Source organism: Thalassophryne amazonica, chromosome 4 (assembly GCF_902500255.1).
Source record: "Thalassophryne amazonica chromosome 4, fThaAma1.1, whole genome shotgun sequence".
NCBI classification, from domain to species: Eukaryota; Metazoa; Chordata; class Actinopteri; order Batrachoidiformes; family Batrachoididae; genus Thalassophryne; species Thalassophryne amazonica.
The window spans coordinates 23727651-23749417 of NC_047106.1; the positions used below are offsets into that span (position 1 = coordinate 23727651).

At 42.0% G+C, this 21767-nt stretch overlaps 1 protein-coding gene across 1 annotated transcript; it reads left to right on the plus strand.

Annotated features, from left to right (window-relative positions):
- Positions 1–1409: 1409 nt before the first annotated feature.
- Positions 1410–20426, plus strand: egln2 (egl-9 family hypoxia-inducible factor 2). The gene is made up of 6 exons (XM_034169253.1): positions 1410–1475; positions 1903–3100; positions 14563–14682; positions 18347–18483; positions 19506–19573; positions 19721–20426. The coding sequence occupies exons 2-6, from the start codon at positions 1985–1987 to the stop codon at positions 19771–19773; spliced, it is 1494 nt and encodes a 497-aa protein (XP_034025144.1). The 5' UTR covers positions 1410–1475; positions 1903–1984; the 3' UTR covers positions 19774–20426.
- The last annotated feature ends 1341 nt before the right edge of the window (positions 20427–21767 follow it).

The window sequence follows — 21767 nt, forward strand, 5'->3', positions numbered from 1 at the left end:
GAAGTAACTTTAACTTTTGACCCCTGCACAAACTGAAACTGACCTTTGTCACCATTCTTGCTGTTTTTACCCCATAACTCCAGAACATTCATTCACAGATAGCCCAAAGTATACCTTTTTGGAATTGTTGTGATCAGACAAATAACATGGTGTAGGTTTCAATATGATGAGAGCATTTTCAATTTTTGACCCCATGTAAATCCTCAATTGACCCCGACCTGGCTGCCTTTTGAAAATTCAAGAGGCAAGCGGGTTTTTTCAAAAGACTAATGTTTAAGGAGTATTTGTGCCGAATTTGGTGCTTGTTTCACCATTTGAACGATTCCATTGTAAATATTCTGTTATCTGCTAGACTACTGCATCATGTTTCAAAAAAGCTGGGACAGTGGTATGTTTATCACTGTGTTACATCACCTTTCCTTCTAACAACACTCAATAAGCATTTGGGAACTGAGGACACTAATTGTTGAAGCTTTGTAGGTGGAATTCTTTCCCATTCTCGCTTGATGTACAACTTCAGTTGTTCAACAGTCCGGGGTCCCCGTCCGGGGTCTGTCGTATTTTGCATTTCATAATGCACCACACATTTTCAGTGGGTGACAGGTCTGGACTGCAGACAGGCCAGTCTAGTATCCGCACTCTTTTACTACGAAGCCACGCGGTTGTAACACGTGCAGAATGTGGTTTGGCATTGTCTTGCTGAAATAAGCAGGGACGTCCCTGAAAAAGACGTTGCTTGGATGGCAGCATGTGTTGCTCCAAATCCTGGATGTACCTTTCAGCATTGATGGTGCCATCACAGATGTGTAAGTTGTCCATGCCATGGGCACTAACACACCCCCATACCATCACAGATGCTGCCTTTTTCCTCTTTTGTCCAGAGGACACGACTTCCATGATTTCCAAAAACAATTTGAAATGTGGACTCATCAGACCACAGCACACTTTTCCGCTTTGCGTCTGTCCATTTCAAATGAGCTCGGGCTCAGAGAAGGCCGCGGCGTTTCTGGATGTTGCTGATGTATGGCTTTCGCATTGCATGGTAGAGTTTTAACTTGCACTTGTGGATGTAGCGACGAATTGTCGGGTTTTAATGCAATGCCACCTGAGGGACTGAAGGTCACAGGCATTCAATGTTGCTTTTCGGCCTTGCCGCTTCCATGTAGAAAGTTCTCCACATTCTCTGAATCTTCTGATTATATTATGGACTGTAGATGGGCCTTCCCACTCCTAAATGACCAATAGGAAAGCAGCGCTCGCGCCACACCAACGTGAGGCTGACGTCAGCGTCTCGGCCGCCAACCAATCACAGGCTTGGAGAGAGACGTGCGCTTCCTGCACCTTTTGGGTGGGGGCGGGGCTAAGGGGGAGGGGGAGGGAACAACGGAGCCCGATACAAAACCGGAAGCGGCGCGCGGACTCGCAGCCTGTCACGTACGCTCAGTGACGCTTCGCGTTCTTACAGGCTCCCGTAGGTAAGATTTAAACAACAATAACAACCCCCTCACCACCAAAAAACTAATAAATGTAACGGTTTTCTATATTAAATAATTTTACAATAATAAAACGAGTAGTTCAACAGAGGCGGTGTGTTTATCAGCTGAGTGTGAAACTGCACGGAATTTTAACAAGTTGAAAACAAGCTGAAGCGGCTGTAATAACATGTAGTTACATAAAAAAACAAACTCGTAACGGTTGTTAAATTCCTGCCGCTCACTCAGAAATAATTGTCGTTAAAATATTCCTTCATTTGTGTCGGTAAAAGCGTGTTTGGCCTTAAAATGATTATTGCGGTGCTAAATGTGTGCAGGCCATTTTTTTCTTCCCGCAAATGTTCCACACGCACGCGCGTGTGTCGAACCGACGGGATCAATAACCTTTTTTTTTTTTTTTTTTTTACAGCGAGCAGAGATGTAAGTTGGGTAGAAAAAATGAAGCGCGGACGTGCGCTACGTGCACACCCAGCAGATGATGACGACGTGACATGGAGAGCCAGAGGCACGCGGACCGTTTAAAAACGAGCTCTGCCCACGAAGTCTGGAGTGTTTCGTCAGACAGACGCCACAACATGCCAGCGGAGCTCTACCGACTAACCGCTATGGGTCTGAACGGCTTCTGCGCGGCGCCGCTCGGGACTCCCGCGCCCGCGGATTTCCTCGCCGGTCTGGCCTCCAAAACCGGCTCTCCTGGATGCACAACCACGACCCAGCGCTCTAAAACCGGCGTGCCGCTATTCCACGGTGACGTCACGCCCGCGTGCACCACCGTGGAGGGGAGCCGCTCCGGGGTTTTGGTGCAGCACGCGCTAATGAAGGGGGTGCCAGGCGGTTCCGGGTGCCCGCTGCCCACCAGGGCCTGCGTGCTGGAGAACGGGGACAGGCCAGCTCAGGACGGCCGCTTGGTGCTGAGGAGGATGAGCAGCGGGCTGCAGAAGCAGAGGGGTGAGGAGAAACATAAGGCCGGGTTGGAAAGTTCTGTGGACTCTAGTTTTGTGTCTGGGGATGGTGTGGTGCCAGATTTGAAACGGAGAAGGTTGGCAGATGGAGGTGTTGCTCACAGCGAGGTCACTAAAGTCCCCCCACTCATGGTCACTGTCAATCGCAGCAACCTGTTGACTGTCAACCCCGTGCATTTTGTCACTCCCCAAGCTCCTGTCAGCCCGTCTAAACCTAACCCCCAGCACATCACACACCTGGGCACGCCTGCTGCACCCAGCCAGGCGTCCCCGGCGGAGGGTTGCTGTATCCAGCCTGCAGTTTCTGGCTGGTCAGCTGAGCAAATTGCCCAGCAGTACATCATCCCCTGCATGAAGTACTACGGTATCTGTGTGAAAGACAACTTCCTGGGTGCCGAGCTTGGCGACAAGGTTCTGACCGAGGTGGAGGCTCTGCACAGGTGTGGAAAATTTCAAGGCGGTCAACTGGTCAGCCAGAAGAACGTTCCCTCCAAGAAGATCCGGGGTGACCAGATCACCTGGGTGGAAGGACATGAACCTGGGTGCGACAGCATCAGAGCCCTGATGGCTCATATTGATGAGGCTGTGGTGTACAGTGCAGCCAATGGACAGCTGGGGAACTGCGTCATTGAAAGACGCACTAAGGTGAGACGGGCAGTCGGGTCACAGCATATGAAGGGCAGGGGTCAAAGGTGACAAACAGCCCTGAGCTGCTCTTCTTTACTCTTGCTGGACACATGCTTTATTCACATCATAGATGTCAGAAAATTCACTAAGAACTTGTCAAAATCCAAAATGTGGTCTAATTCTCAAACAGAGCGCTGTGAACACATGTCTACACCATAAGTATTTATCTCACTCATATAATAATAATAATAATAAACCTTTGGGAGTCTTCCCAAGGGATAAATAAAGTTCTATCTAATCTCTAATCTAAAAAGAAAATCCCCTTTATACACATGTTGTGTGTTTCAGGTGTTATTTCTTCTGAATTTCATTAAAATGTTGACAAATACTGGAATTCCTGAACCACCTGAATACCTGCAGATATTCAAATTTTGTGAAAGCTCTTTAGAAACTTTTAGAATAATCCTGCAAACAATCAACAAAACAACAAGCACGCTAACATGGACGGAAATATTGCCTCGGATGAAAGTACATATAAAGCATACAGACCAGCAGCTATAACTGAAATAAGGTAAACACCATAAAACTAATTGTTTAGTTGGAGATAATGTGCACTCAGTTAATTTTTTGGCTCTTATTACCCACACCAGTCCACAGAGGAGTAGTTTTAAACCTGGGAGGGTCTTTGGGCGTTGTACACCTGTTGTAATATCATACAGGTAGTTCTAGAAATACCAGGAAATTAATAAAAAATAAAATATTAGGTACGATATCCGTTATGATGAGGCAAAATGTATTTTTAATCATGGACACGGTGAAGTCTTCTGTGTGTTAAAATGATTTGCCCTTAGCTCACAGAACAGAGATTCAGGACGTTTGTCGTTGTGTTTTTGGTGTATGTGAAGTTCATCATGGAGGCTGCAGGTTCTCTGTGTCTGGGTTGTTGAGGCCTGCATACGTGTGCTGCTGTCCCTGCTCCCATACTGCCAGAAGACAAACCCAGATACGAGTATATCTTCTCTATCTCCTGTGTTGTTTTTGTTGCTTGTGCCTTTGAAGGCAGTTGTTTCAGTCCCTATCTTCACATTGCATTTTTCCTCCCCGTCGTGCACAGATGGCCTGTTGTTTTCTGTGCACGTCTGGCACTCAGAGTTCACAACTGTCAACACAAGCAGGTTATTGATGACTGATTATATCAGTGGTCTGCTCTGTTTTTAAATGTATTTTTTAATTGTCCAACTACAATTCTCTTTGTAACCATCACCCTTGTTTTGTCCTAGAACATAAACAAGAGCAATCAGTTTTCTGACATCTGCCAATCCAGATCTGGATCACTTCCAAAGTTCAGTGAAGTCTTCTATGTCCTAATATATATCTGTGGTGCAAATTTGGTGATAGTCTGTGAAGTAGTTTTGACGTAATCCTTCAAAGCCTATATGAAGTGAAAGCTTGATCCAGAATCCGAATCTGGATCACCTCCAAAACTCAGTGGAGTGTTCTGTGCCCTAATATCTATGTGTGGTTGGTGCAAATTTGGTGAGAATCCGTGAAGTAGTTTTTCTGTGGACTAATATGTATCTGTGGTGAAAATTTTGTCACAATCTGTGCAGTAGTTTAGACATAATCCTGCTAACAGACAGACAAATAATAAATACACGCAAATGATTTAATTACGTCCTTGGTCAACTTAAAAACAAACAAGGGCTGTTTTGCAATCAGGGTACATAAGTGGATTTTAAAGCTAAAGTTTGGTTTAATGCCAAGGTGGAAATGACCAACAAAGTTTAGTTTGCCATACATGGATAACTACCACTGGTCTGTCAGCAGCAATGGCCATTTGGTTTGATATCCCCACTTGTTTACCAGCAGAACTCTAATTGTACCAGTTTTTATCAAAATATCTGTGTCATTTCCATGATATCTAATTTTGATGGACTTCTAGAACTATTATTTAAGAAAAATTGGCTAAAATAAGTGTGTCAACTTATTACCGTACATCGAAAGAAAACTAACATTTGCCAAGTATAATGAAATTGTATTTTCAGTCCTACTGTTATCAGTGGAATACTGATGAAGTGAAAAATAGAAAACAAAACTTGTTTCTTTAGCAGACAGCAGTATCTAGAGATCTTAAATGTTTTTAAAGATTATCAGAGAAATTTCCCAAACGCCCATAGCCCAGAAAGTTTAAGTTACTAAATACACTCAACAAAAATATAAACGCAACACTTTTGGTTTTGCTCCCATTTTGTATGAGATGAACTCAAAGATCTAAAACTTTTTCCACATACACAATATCACCATTTCCCTCAAATATTGTTCACAAACCAGTCTAAATCTGTGATAGTGAGCACTTCTCCTTTGCTGTGATAATCCATCCCACCTCACAGGTGTGCCATACCAAGATGCTGATTAGACACCATGATTAGTGCACAGGTGTGCCTTAGACTGTCCACAATAAAAGGTCACTCTGAAAGGTGCAGTTTTATCACACAGCACAATGCCACAGATGTCGCAAGATTTGAGGGAGCGTGCAATTGGCATGCTGACAGCAGGAATGTCAACCAGAGCTGTTGCTCGTGTATTGAATGTTCATTTCTCTACCATAAGCCGTCTCCAAAGGCATTTCAGAGAATTTGTCAGTACATCCAACCAGCCTCACAACCGCAGACCACGTGTAACCACACCAGCCCAGGACCTCCACATCCAGCATGTTCACCTCCAAGATCGTCTGAGACCAGCCACTCAGACAGCTGCTGAAACAATCGGTTTGCATAACCAAAGAATTTCTGCACAAACTGTCAGAAACAGTCTCAGGGAAGCTCATCTGCATGCTCGTCGTCCTCATCGGGGTCTCGACCTGACTCCAGTTTGTCGTCGTAACCGACTTGAGTGGGCAAATGCTCACATTCGCTGGCGTTTGGCACATTGGAGAGGTGTTCTCTTCACGGATGAATCCCGGTTCACACTGTCCAGGGCAGATGGCAGACAGCGTGTGTGGCGTCGTGTGGGTGAGCGGTTTTCTGATGTCAGTATTGTGGATCGAGTGGCCCATGGTGGCGGTGGGGTTATGGTATGGGCAGGCGTCTTATGGACGAAGAACACAGGTGCATTTTATTGATGGCATTTTGAATGCACAGAGATACCGTGACGAGATCCTGAGGCCCATTGTTGTGCCATACATCCAAGAACATCGCCTCATGTTGCAGCAGGATAATCCACGGCCCCATGTTGCAAGGATCTGTACACAATTCTTGGAAGCTGAAAATGTCCCAGTTCTTGCATGGCCGGCATACTCACCGGATATGTCACCCATTGAGCATGTTTGGGATGCTCTGGACCGGCGTATACGACAGTGTGTACCAGTTCCTGCCAGTATCCAGCAACTTTGCACAGCCATTGAAGAGGAGTGGACCAACATTCCACAGGCCACAATTGACAACCTGATCAACTCTATGCGAAGGAGATGTGTTGCACTGCATGAGGCAAATGGTGGTCACACCAGATACTGACTGGTATCCCCCCAATAAAACAAAACTGCACCTTTCAGAGTGGCCTTTTGTTGTGGACAGTCTAAGGCACACCTGTGCACTAATCATGGTGTCTAATCAGCATCTTGGTATGGCACACCTGTGAGGTGGGATGGATTATCTCAGCAAAGGAGAAGTGCTCACTATCACAGATTTAGACTGGTTTGTGAACAATATTTGAGGGAAATGGTGATATTGTGTATGTGGAAAAAGTTTTAGATCTTTGAGTTCATCTCATACAAAATGGGAGCAAAACCAAAAGTGTTGCGTTTATATTTTTGTTGAGTGTATGTGGCGATTCCGGACTGTATGTAGGTTGTTTGACCTAATGTTTTCTATCAGGTTTCTCTTAAAATATCAAAATTAGAAATTTTACACTCTTCTATGACCCTCCCAAACATGTACTGATCATTCTGAACATTTTGAATCCCTCAGAAAATCTGTAGCTGCTGCAGCTTAGAAAATACAGCTGAATTTGAAGTAACACTCAGGATGAAAAAGGGCGTGGTTATGTTTGGGCTGTTCGACCCGGGTAGAGATTTTGGCACATATCCCAGTTGTTCAGTGGGGTCATATTAGTTTAGAACAGTTGAGTTATACTCGTCTAAATGATGTGCATGCATGTCTAAACTAGGTCCTAGACCATTTCTTGAACAGCTAAATTAAGAGAAACTTACTTAGTGAAATAGTGAATTTTAACTTTGTATTGCTGGTTTAATTGCTTATTGTTCAGACAACTGTGACGTAAGTCACGTGTCATATTATCTTTCCAGTACAAAACAACTCTTGGAAAGCTTTTACTGAGTACTAGTTTAGCGTTCCAAGTATCTGATGATCAGGTGTGTCAACAGCTGTGGCTTAGACCAGATTACAGACTGTACTGTATCTGTGTGTGTGCACAAGAGGGCATTTGGTTCATTTGTTTTGGTTGAAACATCCACATGTTTTATCCATTAATTTTCCTGTTTTTCCAGAGTTGTAGCATCACAGTGTTGTTTAGTCATCCTTGGGTTGTGTTTTTGAAACACTCCAGACAGACAGACAGTCAGCCCGGACGGTTTAAACACAGACAGATTTGTCTGACCTTACAGCAGGTTCTGTAGCCTTGGACCCAGGCTGATAAACCATTAAAGAAAAAGGGGGCTGTGACGCAGCAGGTGAGCAGAGTGGTGACTGGGTTTGTGACACTCTTGTTCAGAGGCTTCGCCTCAAATTTGGATCAATTATTCCCTGACCCATGGCCTTCCTCTGGACCAAATATCATGGGAATCTGTTTGTGCATTTTTAAGATAACTTGTGGCAAACTAACAAACACATTCTAACAAAAACATTAGCAATGGATGTGGATTGATGCTAATTGTCCAGAAAAGTTGTTCAAACAGCAGAGTTAATCTACTGGCTCTACACTGCCCAAAACCGACCTTACTATCCAAATGGTGCCACTCTGCGGAAGTAAGTGAAAATGTCATGTTATGTGATTGGTAAGTCATTTTTTGTCACTTAGTTGGAGTGTTTGTTAGTAACTAAATAATTCCCGGGTAAATGGTGTTGGATTATGTCTGTCTTTTGTTGATGTTTTTTATTTTTTTTGTCCTTTGTGCACTGAAGTTTCCACTGTGCTGAGTTTCCTGGCTCCCATGCAGCCGTAGGCCTCAGGAAACAGATTAGTGCTACATACAGCGGCAGCGTGTGCGTGCGAACAGGAGGAGGCCTGCAGGTCGCTGCGGCAGTGTCGATCCTGCTCCACTTTGTCTCCTTATCCCCATTCCAGATTTCTTCTTTTTTATCTGCACCATGTTCACTACTTGAACAGAATATTTCCTTACTGTTGCCTTGGTAACGCTCTTACAGAGGAGAGCACTGCATTGTGTATGAAAATGATAGAGGGAGGAAGTGAGCATCCGCAAAATCCCAAAGTTTTGCATGGAATTGTCTGTTAGAATGGAATTCTGAAATAATGGTGTAACAGCAGCTTTGGCTGTCAGTGGGACACCGAGGTGTTAATTCAGGGGCTATTAAGTTCACATAGTGCAGGACAAGAAGAGATAAACCACCTGGTGCAGGAAAGGAGAGGTAAAGGGGGAGGGGGCGGACGTGAGGTGGGTGAGAAGGATGACAGAGTGGTGATGCAGCAGAAGATTCAGTGTGAGATTATTTGCAGCAGCAGGAACTCCTCAGCTGGAGCTCAGTGCTGCCTGCCACATGCAGACATCACATGCACAGTCTAGGAAATGTCAGGATTTATGGAAAATATTCAGCACGGCAATAAAAATGTCTTAATCGTTTATTTTCACAAAGCAAAAAGAAGAAGTGTACAAAGAACCCATGAAAGAGCTTCAATTTATGAGCCAATGGTGACTTTTACATCATTATTGACTCTGCAGCCTGGGCAGGACTGAGTCAGCATGGTCTTAAAAAAAAACATGTTTGTCATGTGATTTGATGCCGTTTGTCTCACTGCAGTGAGGTGCTGTAATTTGCCATTAACTATCAAAATAGTGATACATCGCCATCACATGACCAGCTGTTGCAATGATGATCAGCAGAGGGAAGCGTGCTTAAAATTGTCCAGTGATGTTATTGTTAGATGTCTGTGGATTTATATTCTATATTGTTACTATGTTTTGGTATCAAATAATTACCTTACTTAAATGATTATAGTTTTCCTGTGAGCCTGGCAACTGCTTAAAACGCGTGTGTGGAACTGGATTTGGTCAGTTTTGGCTCTTAGAACAAGGAGAGTCAAATTACATTATGTCCTGTCATTGTGTTGGCCTGGGTGACGGGGTGGACTCTCTATGCCCATGGGAAGCCAATTGGGCAGTGCAGCCTCGAGGGCAGGCGCTAAATGAGTAAAATATGACACATATGACATAATTTCTCTACTTCTGGGGACAGAAACACGGCACTTTCTCTGAGGTTTTGGGCAAATTACAGGCAAACAAAGTGAAAATGCAAAGAAAAAATGACGATGTGATGGGAAAGTGGACATGTGTTGTGGTTTGTTTATGACCTGGAGCTCAGACGTGTCAAGGCTGTTGTGCAGGCAAGCTGTTGTGTTAGCTGTGTAGGCTAACACTTACTGACACAATGTCTCACATTGGCCTCGTCTTCCCTTCTCCAGTGGGAACTGAAAAAACTGCACTTTTCTCGACTGTTTCGGTGATTGCAGCCGAAAACAAAACAGTACACCATTTGCCCATGTGAAGTTATGCTGTGCATATATTGCGCATTGGAGCAGAGGTCCCCATAATTGGTCAAATCCCACGATATCACGCAGGGTTCAAATGAGACTGTGCTGCCCTATGAGGTTGGGACTTGCAAGGAGGGTGTCTGCCCTTTGCCACACGCACATTGTGTTTTATAAAACGTGTTTCTGTTTCTTTGTTCTGGTCTGTTACTGGCGGTTCTCCTGTGTGTGTCAAGCCTGTGGAAGCCCAGGCCTGTTTCTTGCCATGGTTGTGAATAAATTTAATCTGAGAAATAGTTTGACTGTACTTTGTACGGACAGTATAACAAAGGACTGGAGTAAAACTAACATTATGTTGCAGTCAACCTGCAAAGAGTGTCAGTGCATGAGCAGATATTTCTACACTCATTAACCAGTGATGAGTCACTCCAAGAAAACCATTATCCAGTGTGCACACGTAGCAAACAAAGAGGTGAGTGACCCAGAATAACGGGCCGTGGGCCGTGACATACTGCAGGAGATATGGCACAGTAGGTTTTTAAATGCAGACTCACTCACTCATCTTCAACCGCTTATCCGGGATCTGGTTGTGGGGGAGCAACAGCTCCAGCAGTGGACCCCAGAATTCTCTTTCCTGGGCCACATTGACCACCTGTGACTGGGGGATCGCGAAGCTTTCCCAGGACAGTGTGGCGTTATAATCTCTCCACCGAGTCCTGGGTCTTCCCTGGGGTCTCCTCCCAGATGGACTTGCCTGGAACACCTCCAGGGGGGCATCCTTACAGATGCCCGAACCACTACAGCTCAGACTCGTTAACGATAAATATTTCCTGATTGTGTCTTATGTTGTCCGGCTAATCAGCTGCTGAATGTTAGCATTGTGACCTGATTTGAACCTCACAGAGGGAAAGGCGTTCTTTTAATTCCACCTGAGGATCAGCAACAGTTAGGACATGTTGTGGTTACAGCCTTTATCTTGAGGCAGATATACCTGATCCGAGCGCATGAAGGCCCTCCCACTGTCCGGAGGGCACTTGCGTAAGGCCTAGACCACATCGTGCTTTAACTACCAGTCATCAAATAATACCGTACATTCATTCTTGGAAGTGGTGGAGAACTAAAACTGCTGTAGTGTCTTATTTGGGTTTAATTTTGGTTCAAAGCCTCTTTGCAGAGTTCTGGACCTGATTGGGTCAAGTGTGCAAACAGATGGTCAGGCAGGTGAAGATCGTCAAGTTGTACATGACATGACTTTCTCAGGGTTATGGATGTGATTTGAATCAGATTTTCATATTTTTAAGAAGGGTTTCCCCCTCAACCAAGTTTGAGTAATTGTAGCTATCAACTGCTGGGCTGTAGAACAGAACCTCTTTCATAGTTAAGTTGTTCAACATGTTGGCACAATAATTCTATTGTTAAAGTTGTTTTTAAATGTGACAAACCACATTGGAGTCAATTTTTAATTAATTGAATTATAGTCACAGATGTTATCAGCATAAAAAACAACCACTCATGCAGTGAAGAGTACTGGACTATGAATAGAAACTTGAGGTACACCACATAATGTATGTGTACATATGTATTGGTATGTTTATGCATATTGGTTTTCTGGGTGACTTTGGTGTGTGAACCGTGACACAGCTCAGCTGGTTGGATCATAGACTGAAGGGTCTGGAGGTTAATGAGCTCTGACTGAATGCCGCTGAGTAATGAGAGCTGACACTGGCGGCTTACCAGCGCCACACAAAACCCAACCCAGCAGAACTTACTGGCTGTCAACAATGATGGAGACGCCAACATTAACTTTTAACCAAAGCCCTCCAACACAAAACATTCTGTTCCTTTCTTGTTTGTGTAGCACAAATGGCATAAGTCAATGTGTTTTTCCTCAGAGCTCCGAAGCAAGTGCTGTTTTTTTTTTCTCGGGTGTGGGACACGATATGTAGTATGTCAGTTGAAATGATGCATCAGACAAGTTAAATCAATACTGCGGCGGGGCAGAACCTCTTAGTTATAAATAATAGTCTCTTAGATCGACACCGAAGTCATGCAGTAACTCAGATAGTGTAACTTTTGCTTTCCATTCAGCGCAACATAACTCAAGACAATGACAGCGTCTGCCATCACAAGTGGCCTTGAGCGATTATAGAAGTTATTGCTCGATGCTCCATTGACTGTCACCAGCTATCATCTCTTTTTCGAGTATCAGTGAGTGGATCGGCTGTAGCCGGTCTGACAAATAGCTCGCTGCAACCATAGAGACGCTGCAGTTTTGGTTTTTTTGCAACGTGCATTGTTTGGAGAGAACACATTCGTGTTAATCTCATCAGACGAGACAAAATATCTTCATCAGTGACCATTTTTTTTCATGACGAAAGGGAGACCATGACGATACTACGTAAAAAGTAAGTCCCTTTGGCTGTTCATTTGTTTTCACTCTGGGTCGCCACAGTACATCCAGCGGGGAACTGCATGTTGATTTGACACAAGTTTGACAGAAAGTCACTCTCCATTTTTATCAACAAGCGCTTACACTTTGAAAATGTTTCCAAAATATGTCACATTCAGCAGAGTTCCTTTTCGCCATCCTGATGCAAAATGGTCAAGACTGGACGCAAAATATAAGATGTACCGCAGGCACATTTAAGAATACACGGGACGTCCGTGCATTCACCACGTCCACTAGAGCAGACACCAGCGTCCAGAAAATTAACTAGCATTTTTCTTACAAACTTTGAACCTAAAGCGTTTGTGTTTAACAACTGTGCATTTAAGAAGACAACGGCACTGAATTAAACGTGGGCGGATTAGTTAAAAAATAAATAAATGTGCTGCAGATTAAATTCATCTGACGCCAGTGACAAACATTTAATGAAAAAAAAGTTTACATTTACACTCCGTCTCACGCTGGTAAAGTGTCTGATCAGTTCTATGATGATTAGATTAGATTAGATAGAACTTTATTGATCCCTTGGGAAGACTCCCTCAGAGAAATTGAGGTTCCAGCAGCATTGTATAGCAGCACACATGGCAAGAAGCACACAGAGTATCAAAAGATTAAAGTGTTAGTTTACATTTACACTCCGCCTCACGGTGTTAAAGTGTCCGATCAGCTCTTTGAGGCTCAGATTAAAGTTACTGTGTGTAGATTTTTTAACATAACAGCAAACGTTACATCCATCAAATACCAATTTGTTTTTAACATTATTTATGACTATGCTATATAATAAATGACATGAAATATAAAAAGATAATGAAATATTAAGTGTGCATCATATTTAAATTAAATTGGCTCCAGTTGTGGCGCTTACAATAGATGAAAACATTACAAGATTTGAATTATTTATTCTGCTTTGCTTTAACAAATTTCCAACCAATTTTGTACGTGCAAATAGAAAAACTAGATCCAACAAATGTTTCATTTTCACAAGACCTGCGCACCTACAGCGCTGTGGGTTTGCAAGAAAACAGAATGTCTAATTGTATCTGACAGGAAGCCTCAAACCTTCAATATTTCAATGAGTGTACTTTGTCAGATAATGACAACATTCATTATTTCAGATGTGTGAAACACTTTATCGTCTGGAAGGGTAATCAGAAATAATCTGTTTTTTTTTTTTATCAAAAAGACTAAAATGTCTCGACTAAAACGAGACTAAAATCCCTTCAGTTCTCTTTTGACTAAAACGACACTAAAATTAACAGACTTTTAGTCGACTAAAACGTAATTAATTCAAAATGGTGTGTGAATGACTAAATATCACAAACTAATAAGGACATTTGACACATGACTAAGAAACAAAATTAACACTAGCACAAATGGAGGATGATCTTCTTTAAAGTCCTCCAGCTTGGTTTCCCGTCACTCATCCTGTTGATAATAAACTGATCATTGCTTGCTGTTGCTCAGGCTATTGACACTTTTTATATCCTCAGAGCCAGTTCCACGTCTCACTGCTTCCACCACACCACAGAAAAGCCTGGGTTCCTGTATAGCAACCATTTAGGTTGAGAGGTTAAGAAATGCACCACATGATAAAATGCCACATATACACCACACAAACAACCGTTTCAGGGCATATGTAGGAGTTTGTCTATCCATCAGTTCATGAGTCTTGTGAGCGCAACTCCTCCTAAACCGGTTTGTTGATTTCAATGAAATGTCATACCTTGGTAGCAAACCATGTGAAGATGTGCATGAAGGAAAATAATTCCAGTCAGACGTCTTCAAGGAGAATTAATTGGACTAATATGGCTACTAGTATTCTTGGGGAGTGGGGCAATCATTCTGTGATCTTGCTCACAGATCTTTTGTAAATTTTTGTGTTATCCCATGACTAGACAAGGGGTGGTAGCCAAGTGGTTAGTGCGCTTGGTTTCAGTGCGGAGGTTCCTGGTTCAAATCCCACCCCTGCCACATTTCTCCATGTAATGTGGAGTTGCGTCAGGAAGGGCATCCGGCGTAAAACTTGTGCCAATTCATCATGCAGATCTGCCTTGGATTTGCTATGGTGATCCCGAGTGCAAACAAGGGAGCAGCCGAAGGGACTTACTATCCCATGACTAGACAGAGTTGAAGGATAATCTCCCATGAGTGCACTAAAAATAACTGAAGTCACTGCTGTACAAGCAATTAAGTATCAAAACTACAATGTTATTTATGTGGCTATTTCTTGTACACTTATAATAAATATGTTATTTAGAGCACAGGCAGACAGATGCAAACAGACCTCTAACTTCCACTTTCTTGTACTTTATAGGCAATGGTTGCCTGCTATCCAGGTAATGGAGCAGGTTACGTGCGCCACGTTGACAACCCCCATGGTGACGGTCGGTGCATCACATGCATCTACTATCTCAACAAGAACTGGGATGTCAAGGTACTTTCTAATTAAAACAGTTTCTAATATCATAAATTTTGGCAGATTTGAGCTTTGATATATACAGTGTGTGTGTGTATGTGTATATGTATATATATATATATATATATATATATATATATAAAAATAATGAATTGAGATTAAAGGTTTTTCATTTTTGTCTGTACGCTCAAATACGCTACTTAACCAGCAAGCTGGTGTTTAACACAGTTGTTAGAACACTTTATATTTCATAAAATTAGAAGAATAGGCACAGCTGGCTCATGTGGTAGCCGCTGTCATAAGATAGCATGAAGATAACTAATGCGATGGCTTGTATACAGTGTAGTCTCTGTTCAATAAGTAACTACCAATTCTGTGAAGGATATTTATACTACAGAGTATTTCCTTACATCTGACTGGAAGTAAAATGAATGTTTTTCCAACTCATTCCTCATTGAACACAAGCATGAATATCAGGAGTGTTTCTTGTTGATTTTTGCCAAGTGTTTAGATTCCCAGCAGCTGGCTGTCCATAGCTATACACAGTTACTGTGAGTGCTGGCTGCCATCCAGGACCCAAGGTGGTTCCATGGTGTGATGGATGCCACAACATGCACGCTCCTAGACACGACCTGATCTATCAATCAATCAATCAATCAATTTTTTTTATATAGCGCCAAATCACAACAAACAGTTGCCCCAAGGCGCTTTATATTGTAAGGCAAGGCCATACAATAATTATGTAAAACCCCAACGGTCAAAACGACCCCCTGTGAGCAAGCACTTGGCTACAGTGGGAAGGAAAAACTCCCTTTTAACAGGAAGAAACCTCCAGCAGAACCAGGCTCAGGGAGGGGCAGTCTTCTGCTGGGACTGGTTGGGGCTGAGGGAGAGAACCAGGAAAAAGACATGCTGTGGAGGGGAGCAGAGATCGATCACTAATGATTAAATGCAGAGTGGTGCATACAGAGCAAAAAGAAAAAGAAACAGTGCATCATGGGAACCCCCCAGCAGTCTACGTCTATAGCAGCATAACTAAGGGATGGTTCAGGGTCACCTGATCCAGCCCTAACTATAAGCTTTAGCAAAAAGGAAAGTTTTAAGCCTAATCTTAAAAGTAGAGAGGGTGTCTGTCTCCCTGATCTGAATTGGGAGCTGGTTCCACAGGAGAGGAGCCTGAAAGCTGAAGGCTCTGCCTCCCATTCTACTCTTACAAACCCTAGGAACTACAAGTAAGCCTGCAGTCTGAGAGCGAAGCGCTCTATTGGGGTAATATGGTACTACGAGGTCCCTAAGATAAGATGGGACCTGATTATTCAAAACCTTATAAGTAAGAAGAAGAATTTTAAATTCTATTCTAGAATTAACAGGAAGCCAATGAAGAGAGGCCAATATGGGTGAGATATGCTCTCTCCTTCTAGTCCCCGTCAGTACTCTAGCTGCAGCATTTTGAATTAACTGAAGGCTTTTTAGGGAACTTTTAGGACAACCTGATAATAATGAATTACAATAGTCCAGCCTAGAGGAAATAAATGCATGAATTAGTTTTTCAGCATCACTCTGAGACAAGACCTTTCTGATTTTAGAGATATTGCGTAAATGCAAAAAAGCAGTCCTACATATTTGTTTAATATGCACTTTGAATGACATATCCTGATCAAAAATGACTCCAAGATTTCTCACAGTATTACTAGAGGTCAGGGTAATGCCATCCAGAGTAAGGATCTGGTTAGACACCATGTTTCTAAGACTTGTGGGGCCAAGTACAATAACTTCAGTTTTATCTGAGTTTAAAAGCAGGAAATTAGAGGTCATCCATGTCTTTATGTCTGCAAGACAATCCTGCAGTTTAGCTAATTGGTGTGTGTCCTCTGGCTTCATGGATAGATAAAGCTGGGTATCATCTGCGTAACAATGAAAATTTAAGCAATACCGTCTAATAATACTGCCTAAGGGAAGCATGTATAAAGTGAATAAAATTGGTCCTAGCACAGAACCTTGTGGAACTCCATAATTAACTTTAGTCTGTGAAGAAGATTCCCCATTTACATGAACAAATTGTAATCTATTAGACAAATATGATTCAAACCACCGCAGCGCAGTGCCTTTAATACCTATGGCATGCTCTAATCTCTGTAATAAAATTTTATGGTCAACAGTATCAAAAGCAGCACTGAGATCTAACAGAACAAGCACAGAGATGAGTCCACTGTCCGAGGCCATAAGAAGATCATTTGTAACCTTCACTAATGCTGTTTCTGTACTATGATGAATTCTAAAACCTGACTGAAACTCTTCAAATAGACCATTCCTCTGCAGATGATCAGTTAGCTGTTTTACAACTACCCTTTCAAGAATTTTTGAGAGAAAAGGAAGGTTGGAGATTGGCCTATAATTAGCTAAGATAGCTGGGTCAAGTGATGGCTTTTTAAGTAATGGTTTAATTACTGCCACCTTAAAAGCCTGTGGTACATAGCCAACTAACAAAGATAGATTGATCATATTTAAGATCGAAGCATTAAATAATGAAATGATAATAATTATGAAAGCTCTCCATCACAGCCTTTCAGAGCCCACAGTGAAGATTTTCAATTTACTTGTTTTTTTTGAGCAGTCCAAAGGTAAGCACACAGAATTTAAGCAAATTTCTCACATATAAGGAATTGGAACCAGTCGCTGATGCTTGACTTTGACAATTGTCATTTTTCTGAAGCCCGAATATTTGAATTATAATTGTATGTTAAACTAGAGCACCATGCTTGTAGAGCGCAAACCTCCACCAACACTAGTTTCCAATTCCACAAATTTTTACCTTGGAAAAAATTTCAAAGGTAGAAGAGAGTTTTCATAAGCTAAAATATAATACAAAATATAGGCCAAAAGGCCTTTTCAATGTTAAAATATCAGCTAAAATCCACAATAGGGATCAGATGCGGATCAAACTTGGTCTGTTCATTCAGAATGCCGGATTGCACGTCATTGTCACAAATGAGAGTGATTGAGGCACTTTTGATTAAGATATAATGCAAAATGTACATCAAATGGGCTTTTAAATATTAAATTCAAACTTTCACAAAATCCACAATCCGGATCAGATCTGGATCAAACTTTGTCAGGTGATAGTGAGTGCCAGTCTGCACCCCACTTTCTAATATGACACATTTGATTAAGATATAATGTAAAATATACATTAAATGGGGTTTTCAATGTTAAATTTAAATGGCCACCTGGATTAAACTTTGTCAGATCTTTTTTTGACAGATTTGTTCAATGTTAAAGATAGGGTTTTTTTTCCCATTTTCCAAGATTTTTCTGACTTTGACCTATGACCTTGAAAATTGAATCATTTCTTGCCTATCAGGATATGAATCTTCACTAAAAATGTCATAAAGATATATGAAAAATTGTGGGCTCCATGCTGTTCACAAACAGACAAACAAACAGGGGCAAAAACATAACCTCCTTATTCGGTGACATGAGTTAGTTGAGAAGTTGTCATAGGAAAAATAGAATAAATTCATTGGTATCTACACAGTTTGATAATCATGCTGATAAGTTGTAAGTAACTTTGCTCTGTGTTTTTTGTGTGTGTGTGTGTGTGTGTGTGTGTGTGTGTGTGTGTGTGTGTGTGTGTGTGTGTGTGTGTGTGTGTGTGTGTGTGTGTGTGTGTGTGTGTTTGTAGGAACAAGGTGGGCTGCTGCAGATCTTCCCTGAAGGCAAAAACATGGTCGCCAACGTAGAACCTTTGTTTGACAGGCTGCTGGTTTTCTGGTCTGATTGTAGGAACCCACATGAAGTCAAGCCAGCCTACGGCACTCGGTTAGTACCACGTAGAAACACACCGTCACCTGAAAAGTTTCATTGCAGTTTTCTTGAGAGAGACGACACTTCCAGTGTGCGCCATGGGTAAAGCACATCACTCGGAATCCATTCAAGTGCTAAAAGAGATAAAGAACTGTCAATCAGAGCCAATGGCAATATTCTGATCACCTAAGGCTAATAGATCGTTTTTTGTGAACACAACTAAGTGTCCCTTTGCTGACATACATCTATACAACTATACAGCCATCTGGCAGCATAATTGTAAACAAAGTTGCATAAAAAGTTGCAAAACCTTCCGGCTATTTTCATTTTGTTGTTGTGATATCAATATTTAAGTGTTTTTAACATGTTTGATATGTATCGTGAATGTGTTGTTTATTTGACTAGTGCAGTGCCTGTAGGAAGTATGTATTCCTAGAAAAGTGGGAGTTTTACCGATCTTTGTCGAACCTGGCATGTGAGAATGTTCCACCTTGTGATAATAAAGCAAGAAGTGTGTGTGTATCTGTGGCTCGCATATCTCTGAGTGTTTGTGTATTATTTGTTTCTTTATTTCTTCTGTCACTCCCCGTGAACGCGTTAGAGATAGGCATCTGTTTAAGGAAGAGAGTGACTCATCTTTGTCGAAGCTGACAGATGAGAATGTTCCGCCATGTGCCAATAATAATGATGACTTCAAAATAAAGGTTTTGAAAATGAATCCCCCAAATTTTCATAATAAAGGATGCACATCGTGCCATGTGCAAGCCATATCCGAAAGCTGAGGCCGATCTGACAAACAGTCTGAAAGCTATGCGAGCCACACACACACACACACGCACGCATCTTCTTGCTTTATAGATAGATATCATCATGATATAACAACACTGTAATAAATACCTGGATTTGTGTGTCATGAGGATGATATTGAGGACTTTTGTTTTTGCTTGCATCGCGCCCATTTCATCAACTCTAAAGCATAAGAGGTTCAGGTCATGTTAAGAGTTGTGTGTGTGTGTCTCTCTCTTTGTGTCATACAGGTATGCAATCACAGTCTGGTACTTTGACACAAAAGAAAGGGCCGAGGCTAAAGAGAAGTACAAATTGGGTAAGTTTCTGTTTACGTCTCACAGTGTTATGCAAATGTTCAAGCTTTGTTCCTCCTAAAATGCTCATTTGGTTACCCGCGCAATATCTGAGGTGACATTTTTTGTCTGTGACTGACATCCTCCTTCTGTTTTTCTTGTGTCCATAGCAGCAGGACAGAAAGGTGTTCAGGTGCCTGTCACTCAAAGCAACAGGACATAAATGTCATCTACTCGCCGGCGAGCACTCTGAAAGTGCTCCGTGCCTTCTGAACCACCGCGTGGACGCTGTGGTCGTACACGAGCCGTGGAGTCCCGTCACGCAGTCTCAGCTGCCAGGTTCTGTTCATGGTCAGCGGTGTGATGTTTCTCTTTCCTGATTGGACACTTGATCTGAAAACCACAAATGTGTGACAGAGGAGAGATTAGCCTGGCAAAGGAAGAGCAAGATGAAATGTTTTCCCCGTGGTAGACGGCTGACCGTCATTACAAAGGCGTCAAAGAAACTACGAACTCCTGATGTTACATTTGTCTGCCTTGTTTTACATTCAAATGGAAACTATCACTCTATGATGAATCAATGAACAGACGCCATAAAAAGAGCAACATGCAGAAAGTGATGGAGGAGGGGGTGGTCCACATTCTGTTGTCTCCTGATGATGTCAGCAGGTGTGTGTGTGTGTGTGTGAGCAAAGATGTGTTGTTGCTGAGTAATTGTCATGATTGCAAATGTTGCTGCTCGGTCAGTGAATCTTGTCTTGAACAGTGAAGATATCGGCACAACTGTGCTGCAGTACCACTGTTCCACACGCTATGGAGAGTCCAGGAACCAGATGCATAAACCTGTCAGAGCACAACCAGAAACATTCATGCACACACACACCTTTTTTTTTTTTTGTAAAATTTACAGAACCATGCACACGCATGGTTCTGTTTTATAAATCTACGATTTTGTCAGTGTGTGTCTGATTTCTGACACACAAAACTCAGACAAGTTTCTCAAAGGAAAAAGCAGCACCAGAGGGAATTGAACAGCAGCAGCACACTGTAGTGATCCCAAGGTTCAGCTGGTTTTAGCAGCCACAGTGTCGTTTTAACTGTGAAGTACTGTTGGCAATACGGAAGTGGAGTGAAGTGGAATCCACAGCAGCCTATCTCAAGGCACATTTGAAGAAAAGCAACAAAAAGGGTCATAAGAGGTAATGGCATTTCAGAAAATAAAATGCTATATAACTTTTTAGTTTTTTGGAGGGGGTATATATATATATATATATATATAAATCTTTCAGAAAAGTAAATTGGATGTTTATTTTAATATCATAAAACACCACATCCCTTAAGTAATGTTTTTGATTCGGTTATTATTTTTACTATTTCAATAATGTCCCCTACAGTAGTGTTCAGAATAATAGTAGTGCTATGTGACTAAAAAGATTAATCCAGGTTTTGAGTATATTTCTTATTGTTACATGGGAAACAAGGTTTCAGTAGATTCTCACAAATCCAACAAGACCAAGCATTCATGATATGCACACACTTAAGGCTATGAAATTGGGCTATTAGTAAAAAAAAGAATAGTAGTGTGGCATTCAGTCAGTGAGTTTGTCAATTTTGTGGAACAAACAGGTGTGAATCAGGTGTCCCCTATTTAAGGATGAAGCCAGCACCTGTTGAACATGCTTTTCTCTTTGAAATCCTGAGGAAAATGGGACGTTCAAGACATTGTTCAGAAGAACAGCGTAGTTTGATTAAAAAGTTGATTGGAGAGGGGAAAACATATACACAGGTGCAAAAAATTATAGGCTGTTCATCTACAATGATCTCCAACGCTTTAAAATGGACAAAAAAAAAAAAAGACACATGGAATAAAAAGGAAAACAACCATCAAAATGGATAGAAGAATAACCAGAATGGCAAAGGCTCACCCACTGATCAGCTCCAGGATGATCAAAGACAGTCTGGAGTTACCTGTAAGTGCTGTGACAGAAGACGCCTGTGTGAAGCTAATTTATTTGCAAGAATCCCCCGCAAAGTCCCTCTGTTAAATAAAAGACGTGCAGAAGAGGTTACAATTTGCCAAAGAACACATCAACTGGCCTAAAGAGAAATGGAGGAATATTTTGTGGACTGATGAGAGTAAAATTGTTCTTTTTGGGTCCAAGGTCCGCAGACAGTTTGTGAGACGACCCCCAAACTCTAAATTCAAGCCACAGTTCA